Source organism: Salvelinus alpinus, chromosome 4 (assembly GCF_045679555.1).
Source record: "Salvelinus alpinus chromosome 4, SLU_Salpinus.1, whole genome shotgun sequence".
NCBI classification, from domain to species: domain Eukaryota; kingdom Metazoa; phylum Chordata; class Actinopteri; order Salmoniformes; family Salmonidae; genus Salvelinus; species Salvelinus alpinus.
Genome location: NC_092089.1, coordinates 96,709,627 through 96,726,924, shown reverse-complemented (window position 1 = coordinate 96,726,924; position 17,298 = coordinate 96,709,627). Strand labels below are relative to the sequence as shown.

At 46.1% G+C, this 17,298-nt stretch overlaps 2 protein-coding genes across 4 annotated transcripts; one reads left to right on the top strand and one right to left on the bottom strand.

The window, feature by feature from the left end:
• Positions 1 to 1,487: 1,487 nt before the first annotated feature.
• On the bottom strand, positions 1,488 to 7,662 carry LOC139574738 (regulator of cell cycle RGCC-like). 3 transcript variants are annotated; one of them, XM_071399587.1, is made up of 6 exons: positions 7,504 to 7,661; positions 7,042 to 7,227; positions 6,355 to 6,435; positions 3,946 to 4,008; positions 2,453 to 2,487; positions 1,488 to 2,344 (listed from the first exon to the last, which is right to left on the bottom strand). In XM_071399587.1, exons 1-5 carry the CDS (start codon positions 7,544 to 7,546, stop codon positions 2,480 to 2,482), a joined length of 381 nt encoding a protein of 126 aa, XP_071255688.1. In that variant the 5' UTR covers positions 7,547 to 7,661; the 3' UTR covers positions 1,488 to 2,344; positions 2,453 to 2,479. The 3 variants fall into 3 exon arrangements, with proteins under 3 accessions (XP_071255688.1, XP_071255686.1, XP_071255687.1); XM_071399585.1 differs by lacking the exon at positions 2,453 to 2,487 and having other exon boundaries at positions 1,488 to 1,904; positions 7,504 to 7,662; XM_071399586.1 differs by having other exon boundaries at positions 1,488 to 2,487.
• Positions 7,663 to 9,401: 1,739 nt separating this feature from the next.
• Positions 9,402 to 15,154, top strand: LOC139574737 (protocadherin-20-like). Its single transcript, XM_071399583.1, has 3 exons — positions 9,402 to 9,524; positions 11,036 to 11,229; positions 12,601 to 15,154. The coding sequence occupies exons 1-3, from the start codon at positions 9,501 to 9,503 to the stop codon at positions 15,026 to 15,028; spliced, it is 2,646 nt and encodes an 881-aa protein (XP_071255684.1). The 5' UTR covers positions 9,402 to 9,500; the 3' UTR covers positions 15,029 to 15,154.
• Positions 15,155 to 17,298: the final 2,144 nt, after the last annotated feature.

The following is a 17,298-nucleotide window of genomic DNA, read 5'->3' as shown; positions in this document are numbered from 1 at the left end:
GTCATACAGCTAATGTAGCCTACTACCGTATCAAACAGCTAATGTAGCCTACTACTGAGTCATACAACTAATGTAGCCTAATACCGCGTCATACAGATAATGTAGCCTACAGTATTACTGCGTCATACAGCTAATGTAGCCTACTACCGAGTCATACAGCTAATGTAATGAAAAACATAGACTAAATCACTATTGTTATGCCATCAACTCTACTGACGCACTTCCCATCTTTAACTGTCTCCGAGCAGTGCCAGGGATAGATGTGTGTTTCCTGATTGGGTTTGGAGTTTCACTTCTGCCAACCAATCAGAGGAGTCGTACAGGAAGTGGAGACAACAGGAAGTGAAGGCACAGGCAGTTGTAGGAGTGGCACTGGCAGTAAGTAAGACTAAAAGCGAAGGTAGAAGCCAGCAGTCAACCATTTTCTTTGTTGGTTTTTGTTACGTTCCCCAGTTTCTGTTTTTGTTGTGGGTTTGTATGTATGTGTATATTCAGGAAATGGCATCCCGGATTCTTCAAGCAGCTGATTGGTGGGCCCCACTGATTGGAGCTCTGACCCCTCCCTCTCGTCAGGGGATACAGCTGGCTCTTCAATTACCAACTCCTTCTCCAGCTTGATAAAAGCCAGTGTTCCTTTGTCAGGAAGACAGCTTCTTTTAATGGCCTATGTTGGTTGTTGGTCAGTGAAAGTTTGTTGATATTATTTTGTAGCCACTCCTTCAGAGGTATGTGTATGTCAATAGGACTTGGTGTTTTTGGTTAATGAAATGTTTCACTTAAAGTATTGGTAATTATTCTGTTTCATTTGTTCCCAGGGGGGGAAGAGGAACGCACCTTGGGAGTGTTTAGGCAAAAGGCCTGCGGGCGTACATCACCCGTCATATTTAATGTCTATGCACACTAGGTAAGACCTGGGCGGACCACCCCCTGTATTTTGGTTAGCGCGCCAGGTGGTGCTAAAAGTTAGGTAAGCAGTGGGTAGGCATAGAAGGTACGAGGACTCTTTCATTTTTACTTTCTTTACTCTGGTTCCGTCCAGCCCCTTTTCCTCACTTTACCGTGTTAAGAATAAATTCCCTGTAAACGGTATTTTCCTCTGCATCTGTCGTCCTTCCCGGAGCCTACGATCACATACATCTCAACTCCCCATGGAGAGAAAAGCATCAGGGGGTTGCCTTCCCTCCTCTAAGAGGCGTACGTTACCGTTTTTATACTGTTAATCCTCTTATTTTCCTAAATGTTTTATCAATTCAACATATTCACTCATATCTCCTCGGTGACATAGCTGATGCCCCCCCCCCCCCCCCTCCCCCAAACAATGTAAATGGTTTTGAGAAGTTGGGAAAAGTGCTATTTAAATCCAATCCAATAGTATCATTATTCATATCATGTGATATCATTGATAGCATGTGATATCATTAATATCACTTACTCTATGCTTCTAGACTATTTATTTATATTGAAATAACTCAAAAAGAGAGCAAACATTTTTTTATTTATTATTATCTTTATTCATCTGTGCATTCCTCTGTACAAAAATCATTATCATCAGGTTAGGGACTGGTCTGTTTGTAGTGTAGGTAATATAATACTGTACATCGCTTTGCACTTTACAATATAAAACGTAGCATTTTTACAATTACTGTACATGGGGAGGTTCCAACACATTGGGTTGTGAGAACAATGGGTTTCACTATTATAAGGCCTTCCATCAGGAAACAGCAGGTTGGCTTAAACACTTACTAATCACAAGATACTGTGGAGTCTCTACTGCTTCCCCCCACTGATTTGCTTCCTTCATATCTGCATATGAAATGGCACCCATTCACGTTCTCCTGTTGAAGAGAGACACGTTCTCCTGTTGACGAGAGACACGTTCTCCTGTTGAAGAGAGACATGTTCTCCTGTTGAAAAGAGACACGTTGACTATAAAACAACTTGATTTAGGTGTGAATACGTCACCAGTCTGAGGGAAGGGATGTAGTCTACCACCTCAGGTCCAGTGGTGTTCTAGATATTTGAACATGATGCTCTTTTAATTCCTCATGTTTAACCTTTTTTCCCCAGATGTCCCAGGAGAGAGCTGGCTTTCTCCGAACACAACAGGACAGAACTGTGCTTTTTTAGATCTCTGTGTGTGTGTGTGTGTGTGTGTGTGTGTGTGTGTGTGTGTGTGTGTGTGTGTGTGTGTGTGTGTGTGTGTGTGTGTGTGTGTGTGTGTGTGTGTGTGTGTGTGTGTGTGTGTGTGTGTGTGTTTGTTCAGCAGTAGCCATCCATGCAGCTTGTTCTCTCTTCTCTCTCCACGTGGTCTCAGCAGCTCTCCGTCTCTCTCTCCGTCTCTCTCTCCGTCTCTCTCTCCGTCTCTCTCTCCGTCTCTCTCTCCGTCTCTCTCCCCGTCTCTCTCCCCGTCTCTCTCCCCGTCTCTCTCTCCGTCTCTCTCTCCGTCTCTCTCCCTCTACATCTCTCCGTCGCTTTCCGTTCACATATCTGTCAGACAGACTGTCATTAGCATGCAGCAGCCAGGTACAGATGCCGAGAGCAGTTATGATTCATGGAGAACAGCACTTATCTGTGTCTCTTGCCCAGTGATAATGTGTGTGTGTGTGTGTGTGTGTGTGTGTGTGTGTGTGTGTGTGTGTGTGTGTGTGTGTGTGTGTGTGTGTGTGTGTGTGTGTGTGTGTGTGTGTGTGTGTGTGTGTGTGTGTGTGTGTGTGTGTCTACGTCTCTGTGTGTTCTCTCAAACAGCACTGCCTCTCTGCTGATAAAAGTATCAGTGATAGTCATGTACTATAGACTACTATCACTGGAGGGTGTGTAGATAGCCTGCCTCAACCCTGCAGACATGGAGCTGTGATTCAGCTGGATACTGCATTTAGACACTAGGGGAGCTGTGATTCAGCTGGATACTGCATTTAGACACTAGGGGAGCTGTGATTCAGCTGGATACTGCATTTATACACTAGGGGAGCTGTGATTCAGCTGGATACTGCATTTAGACACTAGGGGAGCTGTGATTCAGCTGGATACTGCATTTAGACACTAGGGGAGCTGTGATTCAGCTGGATACTGCATTTATACACTAGGGGAGCTGTGATTCAGCTGGATACTGCATTTAGACACTAGGGGAGCTCTGATTCAGCTGGATACTGCATTTAGACACTAGGGGAGCTGTGATTCAGCTGGATACTGCATTTAGACACTAGGGGAGCTGTGATTCAGCTGGATACTGCATTTATACACTAGGGGAGCTGTGATTCAGCTGGATACTGCATTTAGACACTAGGGGAGCTCTGATTCAGCTGGATACTGCATTTAGACACTAGGGGAGCTGTGATTCAGCTGGATACTGCATTTAGACACTAGGGGAGCTGTGATTCAGCTGGATACTGCATTTAGACACTAGGGGAGCTGTGATTCAGCTGGATACTGCATTTAGACACTAGGGGAGCTCTGATTCAGCTATATACTGCATTTAGACACTAGGGGAGCTCTGTGATTCAGCTGGATACTGCATTTAGACACTAGGGGAGCTGTGATTCAGCTGGATACTGCATTTAGACACTAGGGGAGCTCTGATTCAGCTGGCATAGAAACACTAGACTAAAGAGATATAAAGAGATTGAAACACTAGACTAAAGGGATATAAAGAGATTGAAACACTAGACTAAAGATATATAAAGAGATTGAAACACTAGACTAAAGGGATATAAAGCCATTGAAACAGTAGACTAATGGGATATAAAGCCATTGAAACAGTAGACTAATGGGATATAAAGCCATTGAAACACTAGACTAATGGGATATAAAGCCATTGAAACACTAGACTAAAGGGATATAAAGCCATTGAAACACTAGACTAATGGGATATAAAGCCATTGAAACACTAGACTAATGGGATATAATGGCATTGTCAGGTTGTGCTGAATTTTTGTTTTGTTTGCATACCAGCAAGTTCCCGGTCCAAACTGTCGATGAATCTCTGTAGGTCTCCTGTGTCTCCCATTCTGGCTGCAGACAAAAAGGAAAGCATGTGAGAAAGGAGAAAAAGAGAGTGGTTGAAAGGAACATTTCTGTGGAGAGATGCAGCAGTAGCAGCTCTATGTTCACTGGCATTTCCTCCTTTGGACCAGAGCAGGAAATGGGATCCAACTCACAGAATTATAGAAGAAGAACCTGCATCCCAAATGGCACCCTATTCCCTAGAGCCCTATCGGCCCTGGTTAAATGTAGTGGCCTATATAGGAAAAATGGTACCGTTTGGAACACAATGAAGGAGTCAGGACACAACTCCTGGTTTAACCAAGATATAAAATAAAATTCACAGACTCTTATTCAGCTGGCTTTATAAAAATCACATCTTAAACAGCCCATAATGTAAAACTCCACTGAGCCAGTGAGGCGCCTGCAGCACATCTCAGACTGACCGACATGGATCTTACAGTGTTATATTTAGCTTATGTATAGCTTATGAATGCTTTATGTAATGCTATGTATGTCTTAAGTAGTGTTATGTATGTCTAATGTATGTCTTAAGTAGTGTTATGCATGTCTAATGTATGTCTTCAGTAGTGTTATGTATGTCTGATGTTTGTCTTAAGTAGTGCAATGTGCGCCAGTATAATGGAGACAGACAGACTGGTGCCCCTCAACCAGCACTCTGTGGTCTTTCCATTAACATTATTCCTTCATCTACATTAGACAACGTGGACTCTTTCACCCAGCCACACACAGCTGCTTCTACCTCCCCCCAACCACTCTCTCCTCCCCTCAAACCACTCTCTCCTCCCCTCAAACCACTCTCTCCTCCCCTCAAACCACTCTCTCCTCCCCTCAAACCACTCTCTCCTCCCCTCAAACCACTCTCTCCTCCCCTCAAACCACTCGCTCCAAACCATAAACCCCCCACCACACACCTATAGCAACCCTAAACCCCCATCACACACCTATAGCAACCCTAAACCCCCACCACACACCTGTACCAACCATAAACCCCCACCACACACCTATAGCAACCCTAAACCCCCATCACACACCTATAGCAACCCTAAACCCCCACCACACACCTGTACCAACCATAAACCCCCACCACACACCTATAGCAACCCTAAACCCCCACCACACACCTATAGCAACCCTAAACCCCCATCACACAGCTATAGCAACCCTAAACCCCCACCACACACCTATAGCAACCCTAAACCCCCACCACACACCTGTACCAACCCTAAACCCCCCATCACACACCTATAGCAACCCTAAACCCCCATCACACACCTATAGCAACCCTAAACCCCCCATCACACACCTATAGCAACCCTAAACCCCCACCACACACCTATAGCAACCCTAAACCCCCATCACACAGCTATAGCAACCCTAAACCCCCACCACACACCTATAGCAACCCTAAACCCCCACCACACAGCTATAGCAACCCTAAACCCCCACCACACACCTATAGCAACCCTAAACCCCCACCACACACCTATAGCAACCCTAAACCCCCACCACACACCTATAGCAACCCTAAACCCCCACCACGCACCTATAGCAACCCTAAACCCCCACCACGCACCTATAGCAACCCTAAACCCCCACCACGCACCTATAGCAACCCTAAACCCCCACCACACAGCTATAGCAACCCTAAACCCCCACCACGCACCTATAGCAACCCTAAACCCCCACCACGCACCTATAGCAACCCTAAACCCCCACCACGCACCTATAGCAACCCTAAACCCCCACCACGCACCTATAGCAACCCTAAACCCCCACCACGCACCTATAGCAACCCTAAACCCCCACCACGCACCTATAGCAACCCTAAACCCCCCACCACACACCTATAGCAACCCTAAACCCCCACCACACACCTATAGCAACCCTAAACCCTCACCACACACCTATAGCAACCCTAAACCCCCACCACACACCTGTACCAACCTTAAACCCCAACTCCACCACCCCCAGATGAGGCTCAATAGCCCTGCAGGAGAAAGGCTGTAGAAGCACAGCAGCCCAGCTTTGTTGTGTAAACTCAACTCAATGGTGATCGATGGTAATGCACTAATTGTCTGTGTAAAAGTGATATTGACTGGACTCCTACTACAGTATTTCCCATCCCTGGTCCTCCAGTATCCCCAACAGGACACCGTTTCATTGTAGCTCTTGACAAACACACCTCATTCAACTCATTGAGGGCTTGATAATTAGTTGACTAAATGTGTACTGTTGGAGGTACTTGAGGACCAGGAAATACTGTGCTACTATGACTCTAACTTGTCAGATAGCTCAGAGCTAGTTTAGATGGTCAACTGATGGGTTGAGATGTAGTGGTACAGTTCTCACTACCTTTGGGCATCACTGGTATGCCTGCAGTGTGGAGCTCTTCTTCACTGGTGTTCCAACTGTTACCCAGAGACACCTCACTGCCTGGAGGAAGGGACAGACAAGGTTAGACCATGTGCCACAACTAATATATGCCATCTAGTTGACACTTTTATGCAAAGCAACTTATAGTATTGGATACACACATTATTTAGGTATGGGTGGTCCCAGTAACCCACAATCCCAGCATTGCAAGCTCCATGCTCTACCGACTGAGCTACAAAGGGCCATTCTGACAGCTAATGTTGTACTTAACTTTCAGATTGAATGATTTGTTAAATAAGCTAATGCAACCTTTCATCCACAGACAGTCATGCACATCCATTCCATGTAATGGAGCAAACGTGCATTAGTTGAAATTATGTTACTTTCTATTTTCATGTTACTCTCTATTCTCATGTTACACTCTTTTCATGTTACTCTATTTTAATGTTAAGTTGATGCATGTTCATGAGCCGATGATGTCACCAGTGAAAACTGTCAAGTGTGGGTTGATAAGAGCGGCTCAAACGGCGGCTGCCCACATGCGTATTCTCTCCCGCTATACTACATCTGAGTCACCGTTTACGCATAAACACCACGCGCCCTCCTCCACGTATGTAATGGACACACAACAACGACCATAAAGGTTTAGACCTAAAGGCTACTCACTGCAGTCACTATTGTCCTCCACGCCGCTGTCGCTGACCACTGAGCCGTCGTCCCCTAGCCCGGTGCGCCGTTTGGCATCAGACAGGAGCCGCTCGTATGCGTACGGGACGCTTTGTGAAGGCTCTCTCAACTCCTCAACCACGTCAGCGAACTCCTGGAGCAGATCAGTTAGCTCCAGCTCCAAGTCTGATAGGGGATTTCGGTTTTAGTTAGAGTGAGAATAATTCAATTCGTGATTGAATATAATTACTTTACACATGTATTTTAAGTAGCCTATTAATAATAGGCCTAAAGTGATTAACATCAAAAACGAAATAACCGATACCAGACAGAATCTGGCTATTTGAAATCAATCCACATTAAAAATCTACAACAGCAGGACTAAAATGCAAGAAAAAAACGCTGCAATAATCAATAGCCTAATGATAAAAATGTCAAATCCAGCCAACACTCAGAACCCACCTGAAAAGTTGTCTGTGGGCATTCTGAAGTTTTCTGTAGACATTCTGAAAAGCGGGAATAATGCGTCGATGACTAATAGAATACTTCAACTGTTCAAGAAGTCAAGTTTCAAGTCCACACATGGGGTCTTCTGTTTATAAAGCCTCCTTAGACTCTACTCACAACTGGAAAAGACGCGCTCTGCAGCACCCAATCAGATCACTGCGTGCGCGGCTTCTGTGGTTACAGTAGTGAGTGGGCGTCTCGAAAGTAACAGTAAAGGGCGAAGGAAAAAACAAACGTGAACGAATGAACGGAACAGTCTCAGAAACCCCAAAATAGAGTCTTATGCAACTCGGAGACATTTTTCTGATAGGTTTTCCATGCGTCACAGAAATCCTCTCTATGCTGCCAATTCAGTCTAGAGTTGAAAGGAAATTGACGAATGGAATGATGAGATTTTGCAAAAACATTTTCTCTATGATTTCAACCATTATGTAGTCAATTTTAGGCCTACTGTTGCCTATTATCTATTATAAACAGCCAATCTGTCTGTCCTACTACTGTTTCCCAGGAAATCATCTTTATTAACATTACCTCACCGTAAAATCCTAATCATGAAGTTGTTATCATTATTTTTGAAAATTATCCCCAAACTACAGTAACTGTCAAATGTTTGGACACACCTACTCATTCAAGGGTTTTTCTTTATTTTTACTATTTTAAACATTGTAGAATAATAGTGAAGACATCAAAACTATGAAATAACACATATGGAATCTTGTAGTAAACAAAGTGTTAAACAAATAAAATATATTTGAGATTCTTCAAAGTAGCCATCCTTTGTCTTGATGACAGCTTTGCACACGCTTGGCATTCTCTCAACCAGCTTCATGAGGAACGCTTTTCCAACAGTCATGAAGGAGTTCCCACATATGCTGAGCACTTGTTGGCTGCTTTTCCTTCACTCTGGGGTCCAACTCATCCCAAACCATCTCAATTGTGTTGAGGTCGGGGGATTGCGGAGGCCAGGTCATCTGATGCAGCACTCCATCACTCTCCTTGGTCAAATAGCCCTTATACAGCCTGGAAAAACTTTTGACTGGTACTGTATATTCACTGTAGAATGCCCATTGTTGTAAAGTCACATGAAACTACTCCAACCAACCAACAGGGGTCACTCTAGAAGTGCGAATGAAACGTTACAATTCATGTCGCTGCCAACGTAGCCCTCTGTCCTACTGACTGACTTACTGGTGTTATGCCTACACCTCTGGGGAGGAAATATAATAGCCTTTTAAGTCATATTTCTATATTTAGTTGAACAATACTAGAATTGGAGAAGCACTCTGAGACCACAGTGCTCACTTGTGTGGCCACAGTTGACACAGGTAGAATAACTGTCCTCAAACTGACTCGTTTCTCATCATGATTAACAGTAAGTACGTTACTACGGTTACAGATAAGAACCTTTTGTATGTCATGTTCCTTTCACCACAACCATTTACATAATCTTTTCAATTGGTCAATTCCTCAAACCACTAAACCAGAGATAAAGGGTACAGGAAGAAGGTAAAGAATACTGTCCAAAAGGCTTATTAAGTTACCTGTAGTGGGAGGGGCAGCAGGTGTGTGTGTGTGTGTGTGTGTGTGTGTGTGTGTGTGTGTGTGTGTGTGTGTGTGTGTGTGTGTGTGTGTGTGTGTGTGTGTGTGTGTGTGTGTGTGTGTGTGTGTGTGTGTGTGTGTGTGTGTGTGTGTGTGTGTGTGTGTGTGTTAGCACAGCAGTGCCCAAATAAGGTGTACAACCCCGCCTCCAGCCCCAGTCTTCCTGCCTACACTAGTCTGACAGAGTGGGAGGGGCGGGAGAGGAGGAGCCGGTGTCAACAGTACCCAGGTAGGCTACAGGTACAGCTACCTCCAGCCCCAGTGTTCCTCCCTACTCTTAGCAGAGGTGGAGGCAGAGGAAACCCAGACAGGTGTCATGTGTGTAGGCTACGGGCCATGGGACGGATGAAAATATGAACTGGGCTCTACTCCTTCAGGTCAGTCAATCATTAGAGAATTTCCTTATGACTTAATTCATGAATCACTGTAGGGCAATTTCTTTCATATCATCTGTCATATCATATATCATATCTTGTATCTATGTAATTGTCTAATAAATATGAGTTCACCAAAAGGTCAGTGAACCGCTATAGGTCAATATGAGTGCAGTGTCTTTGACGACATCTTGTCGTTCATGAATTGACACAAACTGATTAATAGTTTTCTCTGGAAGCTAATAAAGGCAATATGACCGTGTTATCTTTGACTACATTCATTTGTAGCCTGTTAATTTAGTTACTCTGGCAGCATAGTATTATTGTTGATCATTACTTGGTCCTTGTTTTGGTAGCGTTCGATATGACAGGGAGCTAGTGAATGGGTAATGGGATATTGTTGAGGAAAAGTCACAAAGTCCTTGAGTTAATGGGTTACTGTTGTGACTGGGAGCACATGAAAAAGAAGACCCTCTTTACACTCCTTGGGTGTTTAAAGAATAATGCTTGAGGATAGCTATTATTCACTAGTAATATGGAACATCGTCATGTAAATATGTAAATTGTAATGTAAATTATGTGCATGTGTTTTGTTAAGTGCTTTTTTCATAATTATTCTTTATAATTCCACAAGCATGTTTTGTCGTTAGTCATGGTGCAGTAGGTTTGAATAGTAAGTGGATGGAGGGGGGGGGGGGATTAACGTACTACTGCGCACACACAGGATCTGGCCCCAATGCCACCCTAAATAGTGCACAATTCATTTTTTACGCTATGGGCCCTGGTCAGAAGTAGTGCACTGGGCCCTGGTCAGAAGTACTGCACTGGGCCCTGGTCAGAAGTCCTGCACTGGGCCCTGGTCAGAAGTCCTGCACTGGGCCCTGGTCAGAAGTCCTGCACTGGGCCCTGGTCAGAAGTCCTGCACTGGGCCCTGGTCAGAAGTCCTGCACTGGGCCCTGGTCAGAAGTCCTGCACTGGGCCCTGGTCAGAAGTAGTGCACTGGGCCCTGGTCAGAAGTAGTGCACTGGGCCCTGGTCAGAAGTACTGCACTGGGCCCTGGTCAGAAGTAGTGCACTGGGCCCTGGTCAGAAGTAGTGCACTGGGCCCTGGTCAGAAGTACTGCATTGGGCCCTGGTCAGAAGTCCTGCACTGGGCCCTGGTCAGAAGTAGTGCACTGGGCCCTGGTCAGAAGTGGTGCACTAAATAGGAATAGGGTGCCATTTAGGACTCAGGCACAGTCCCTTGTTTTAAAGTAGCCACTGAGGTAGAAATGTCACTGTTAATGATATATCATTAAAGGAAGGTGTCTCCGTCCTAGCCTACTTCAGGGGGAAATTCCAAGGATCATCATTTCCTCATATGAATGTTTTTCCTCCTCACAACAATTTTCTCCAGTGTTTTAAGTTCCCTGTTCAGGTTCTCCTTTAGAACGTGGTACATATCAGTGATTTACTTCACACTAATGTCTTCTAGTGTTCCAAGTCCTACGTTTTCACTTCTATGTTCTCCTTTAGAACGTGCTGGTCACGGTCCATCTCAGGCAGATCCTGTGCTACGGTTCTGTTCGGATCTCGGTTCCAGAAGAGCAGGAGGCTGGGGTCCGGGTCGGGTCCATCGGGTCCACGTTCCCCCCCCTTTACCAGCTCCTGACCCAGTTCTACCTCAGGGTGGACCAGGAGACAGGGGAAGTCTACACCACCGACAACAGGTGGTTATTTATGGCAACTCATTCTAGATGTGGTAGCCCACAGGCCTTGTGACTGTTTCTTTACATAACTGGATGGATTTCTGCACTTTTTTGACATTTGTTATTGCTGTATGTTTTTAATGTATAGCTGCTACTGATAAAGACACTTCCTCTTGACTAGTAGCAAAGTAATTATCTACACTATGTGACCAGAAGTATGTGGACACCTGCTCGTAGAACATCTCATTCCAAAATCATGGGCATTAATATGGAGTTGGTCCCCCCTTTGCTGCTATAACAGCCTCCACTCTTCTGGGAAGGCTTTCAACTAGATGTTGGAACATTGCTGCGGGGACTTGCATTCAGCCACAAGAACATTAGTGAGGTCGGGCACTGATGTTGGGTGATTAGGTCTGGCTCGCAGTCGGCGTACCAATTAATCCCAAAGGTTTTCGATGGGGTTGAGGTAAGGGCTCTGTGCAGGACAGTCAAGTTCTTCCACACCAATCTCGACAAATCATTTCTGTATGGACCTCGCTTTGTGCACAGGGGCATTTTCATGCTGAAACAGGAAAGGGCCTTCCCCAAACTGTTGCCACAAAGTTGGAAGCACAGAATCATCTAGAATGGCATTGTATGCTGTAGCGTTAAGAATTCCCTTCACTGGAACTAAGGGGCCTAGCCCAAACCATGAAAAACAGCCCCAGACCATTATTCCTCCTCCACCAAACTTTACAGTTGGCACTATGCATTGGGGCAGGTAGCGTTCTCCTGGCATTCGCCAAACTCAGATTCATCCATCGGACTGCCAGATGGTGAAGCGTGATTCATCACTCCAGAGAACACGTTTCCACTGCTCCAGAGTCCTATGGTGGTGAGCTTTGGCATTGCGCATGGTGATGTTAGGCTTGTGTGCGGCTGCTCGGCCATGGAAAACCATTTCATGAAGCTCTCGAATAATAGTTATTGTGCTGACGTTGCTTCCAGAGGCAGTTTGGAACTAGGTAGTGAGTGTTGCAACCGAGGACGGACGATTTTTACACCTTACGCGCTTCAGCACTCGGTGGTCCCGTTCTGTGAGCTTGTGTGGCCTACCACAACCGTGATAACAGTACTTACAGTTGACCGGGCAGCTCTAGCAGGACAGAAATTTGACTAACTGACTTGTTGGAAAGGTGGCATCCTATTACGGTGCCACTTCAAAAGTCACTGAGCTCTTAAGTACGGGCCATTCTACTGCCAATGTTTGTCCATGGAGATTGCATGGCTGTCTGTTCGATTTTACACACCTATCAGCAACGGGTGTGGCTGAAATAGCCGAATCCACTAATTTGAAGGGGTGTCCATATACTTTTGTTTATATAGTGTAATTTATCCATCTATCTATTGCAGGATGGACCGAGAGGCCCTGTGTCCTGACCAACCCCAGGCTGGGGAGTGTATCGTCCCACACGACGCCATCGTGGGCCCTGAGGCAGAGCTGGTGAAGTTCACGGTGGTCGTAGAGGACATCAATGACCACGCTCCTCACTTTGACAACACTGAGATCCATCTGAGTGTCTCTGAGGATGTGGCTGTAGGGACCAGTTTCTTATTGGACGACCAAGCAGAGGACAGAGACATGGGACGTAACGGACGGCTGCAGTACCACCTAGAGGGAGCCGGTGGGTTTTTCAGTGTGACAGTAGAAGAAGAAGCAGCCATTTTGTTTTTGGTTGTGCGACAAGGACTAGACCGCGAGAAGCAGGATCTTCATGAGATGACTGTAGTGGCAACAGACTGTGGTTCTACCCCACTAAGCGCCACAGCAACGTTATTCATAAAAGTGACTGACGTGAACGATAACTGCCCAAAGTTTACCCTGGACAGCACCCAGAAGGTGGTTATTACAGCGGACACACCCAGAGACACAGTAGTAGCCAGGGTCAGAGCCACAGACCTAGACCTGGGCCCCAACGCTGCCATTACCTACTCCCTCAGCCCCAAGGTCTCAGAACGGGCCAGGGAACTCTTCAGTCTGAACAGTCACACTGGCCTGATCAGCCTGAGAGGAGACCTCAGAGACCGCCACAGTGACAGTGTTAGTGACAGGGGAGAGGAGGTGGTGTTGAAAGTGTTAGCCAGCGGCCCCCACTGCCCCCCTGCAGACACTCAGGTAACCGTATCCCTGCTCCCTGCGCCATACCAGGAGAATAGCATAAAGATCAGGTTCATAGCAGAGCATCAAAACCAGACGATAGTGTTGCAGGAAAACCAGCCCCCCACTGTCTTGGCTTTGCTAGAGCTACCGGGGGATACTAGTAGTGTTAGAGGCTCATCGTATCTCTTCATTGAAGGAGAGGTGCCGTTCTCTTTGAGCCTGCAGAATGGCAAATACCTCCTGTCGACATCAAAGCCCTTAGACTACGAGGTGAAGAGTGAATATCATGTTTCTGTAGTGATGCGTGGTGGTGTTGAAGAGCCTGCAGCTCAGGGCTTCCCCAGGAGAGTGATCCAGGTTAGGGTGGTGGATGTGAATGATAATGCTCCACAGTTTCTCCAGAGTCACTATATGATAGACATAGAGGAGAATAACCCTCCTGGGGTGTCTCTGCTGAGAGTCAGGGCGCAGGATGCAGACAGCGGGCAGAACGGGCAGGTCACCTACAAACTGGGTCGACCGTCACACACGGCTGCAGCAATAGCCCTTTATAGAATCGACCAGAACACAGGTCAGCTGACAGTTTCTGTACCCCTGGACAGGGAACAACAGGATGTTCACAGACTGACAGTTGTAGCCAGAGATAACGGCTTTCCTCCATTAGAGTCCTCTGTGATGGTGACAATCACCGTCCTGGACCAGAATGATAATGCTCCTGTCTTCCTCACCCCTCACTTCATCTTCTTCATCCCTGAGAATATACCTCCCCTATCCCGGGTGGGGAAGGTGGGGGTATCGGACGTGGACGCAGGGCTTAACGGGGAGGTGGAGGTGAGGGTGGTGAACAGCAGTGTCGGCCCCTTCGTCATAGACAACGCCCAGGGGACGCTGCGCTGCATGGCCGATATCGACCGCGAGAAACAGGACCGCTACGAATTAGATCTCTTCGCCACCGACAACGGGCGCCCGTCACCTCTGACCTCCATTGCCAGGGTAACTGTGTTCATCGAGGATGTCAACGACAACCAGCCCCAGGTCATCCTACCCAGCAGCAACCTGTCGTGTCTCACCGTCTCCACGGGGACCACCACGGGCACCATGGTAACCAAGATCTACGCCATCGACAAGGACTCAGGGTTAAACTCGGAGATCACATACACCATTGCAGCGCGGGAACCACCGGGCACCTCTCCATCATCCCATCACCACGGTGACAGCAGCAGCAGTCCCTTCCAGCTAGATGCTCGGTCCGGTAACGTGACCTTAGCCCAGAGACTCATGGGTAAGGACCTGGGGATGCACCACCTGTTCATCGTGGTGACTGACGGTGGGAAACCAGCGCCCCTCCACACCACCGTCTGGGTTAACCTGCTGGTCAACGACACCTTGGAACCATGCCACCTGGACACCATGCCCAGATCCCTGCCCTACAGACTGGCACAGACGCCCTCCGAAACACCCTCCGAGATGCCCGTCTGCGACAGACACGTTCAGTTGATCCTGCTGCTAGGCCTGGGCATGATGGTGGCCTCGCTCTGTCTGTTTCTGGTGACGGTTGTTTTATACATGAAACAGAGGAAGACATCTAGAGGGGAACCACAGCAGAGGAGGGGGATAAATGAGGAGAATCAGATTCCTCTACGCATTTCGGAGAGATATTACTCAGGAGAAGAGTTATAACGAGAGAGAGGCAGTGCTTGTTCTGACTGGACTCTATATTATGAATTGTTGACGTTTCTTGTATACCTTTTTAAAAGTATGAAATCAGTTCTACAATTAAATACATTTTCACTATTTTCACACAAAGGAGTCTCTCTCTTTCAATATTCTAAGATGAAAAGCTCTGGTTAAATGTCTGATACAATCCAATATACATTTTATCAAGCTAACGAATGAAGGACTGAGGAAGTAAAGGACACCGCTTTAAGGTGAGGTGATGACTTAAGGAACATCATTGATAACAACTGAAAGGAACCTTTCTCTCTTCATTTGCCGTGAGGTTTATATGTAATTTACTTCAGCAAATTGTAGACTAAAATTAGCAGTAGAAGCTAACCCAAAGTAATACATCCAACAGCAAACAAAACAAGACTGTGTGACTTTGTTTATATGCCAAATAGCACCCTATTCCCAACATAGTGCCCTACTTTTGGAATGGCTCTGGTCAAAAGTAGTGCACTATATAGGGAATAGGGTGTCATTTGGGACAGAGACTATATCTAAATCAAAATGTGAGTGAGAATGAAATCTGAGACATTCAAGGAAATCATGAACTAGATATATGTGACCTGTCAACAGAGGCAGACATTGATGTTAAATAAGGGATTCAAATTCTAAACGTGTCTCGTATGTAAGTGTGAGAAGAAGAAAACACAAAGTGAAAGTGGTTTTAATCACAAGATCTTTATGTTCAGTTTCCATTATCTTTAGCCTGATCACTAGTGAGATCTTTATATTCTGTTTCCATTAACTTTAGCCTGATCACTAGTGAGATCTTTATATTCTGTTTCCATTATCTTTAGCCTAATCCCTGGTCAAATCTTTGTTTGGTTTCCATTTTCTTGAGCCTAATCCCTGGTCAAATCTTTATGTTGGTTTCTATTTTCTTCAGCCTAATCCCTGGTCAGATCTTTATGTTGGTTTCCATTATCTGATCTTCTATCAGCCGAACACAAAATGCCTAACAAGACCCGACATACTTGATCCAGTGTTTTCAAAGCTGGGAGACAGCTCAAAATAGAGAAATAAACCCTCTATTTCTATTTGTGCACCAGTTGTTTTTTTCTGTAAGGAATAAAACAACAAAAACAAAACATGAAAATTACTTGTGTCCCTAAATAGACAGTAGGTGAACTGAATAGTCACTCACTGTAAACCTATAAGACCATGAACTGTCTGTGTGGGGTATCAGGTGTTAAGCAACTGTACGCTAGTCCCTTAATGACGACAGTGAGGAGAGAAACACAGAGCAGCTCTAGTCCCTTAATGACGACAGTGAGGAGAGAAACACAGAGCAGCTCTAGTCCCTTAATGACGACAGTGAGGAGAGAAACACAGAGCAGCTCTAGTCCCTTAATGACGACAGTGAGGAGAGAAACACAGAGCAGCTCTAGGCCCTTAATGACGACAGTGAGGAGAGAAACACAGAGCAGCTCTAGTCCCTTAATGACGACAGTGAGGAGAGAAACACAGAGCAGCTCTAGTCCCTTAATGACGACAGTGAGGAGAGAAACACAGAGCAGCTCTAGGCCCTTAATGACGACAGTGAGGAGAGAAACACAGAGCAGCTCTAGTCCCTTAATGACGACAGTGAGGAGAGAAACACAGAGCAGCTCTAGTCCCTTAATGACGACAGTGAGGAGAGAAACACAGAGCAGCTCTAGTCCCTTAATGACGACAGTGAGGAGAGAAACACAGAGCAGCTCTAGTCCCTTAATGACGACAGTGAGGAGAGAAACACAGAGCAGCTCTAGGCCCTTAATGACGACAGTGAGGAGAGAAACACAGAGCAGCTCTAGGCCCTTAATGACGACAGTGAGGAGAGAAACACAGAGCAGCTCTAGTCCCTTAATGACGACAGTGAGGAGAGAAACACAGAGCAGCTCTAGTCCCTTAATGACGACAGTGAGGAGAGAAACACAGAGCAGCTCTAGGCCCTTAATGACGACAGTGAGGAGAGAAACACAGAGCAGCTCTAGTCCCTTAATGACGACAGTGAGGAGAGAAACACAGAGCAGCTCTAGTCCCTTAATGACGACAGTGAGGAGAGAAACACAGAGCAGCTCTAGTCCCTTAATGACGACAGTGAGGAGAGAAACACAGAGCAGCTCTAGTCCCTTAATGACGACAGTGAGGAGAGAAACACAGAGCAGCTCTAGTCCCTTAATGACGACAGTGAGGAGAGAAACACAGAGCAGCTCTAGTCCCTTAATGACGACAGTGAGGAGAGA

Bases quoted from the DNA above. Each gene is read 5' to 3' on its own strand.
- LOC139574738 (XM_071399585.1), bottom strand. From the start codon at position 7,546: ATGTCTACAGAAAACTTCAGAATGCCCACAGACAACTTTTCAG. The intron at 7,228-7,503 runs GTGGGTTCTGAG...ATCCCCTATCAG, and splicing joins GCCCACAGACAACTTTTCAG to ACTTGGAGCTGGAGCTAACT. The intron at 4,009-6,354 runs GTAGTGAGAACT...TTTTGTCTGCAG, and splicing joins CATACCAGTGATGCCCAAAG to CCAGAATGGGAGACACAGGA.
- LOC139574737 (XM_071399583.1), top strand. From the start codon at position 9,501: ATGAACTGGGCTCTACTCCTTCAG. The intron at 9,525-11,035 runs GTCAGTCAATCA...GTTCTCCTTTAG, and splicing joins ACTGGGCTCTACTCCTTCAG to AACGTGCTGGTCACGGTCCA. The intron at 11,230-12,600 runs GTGGTTATTTAT...TATCTATTGCAG, and splicing joins GTCTACACCACCGACAACAG to GATGGACCGAGAGGCCCTGT.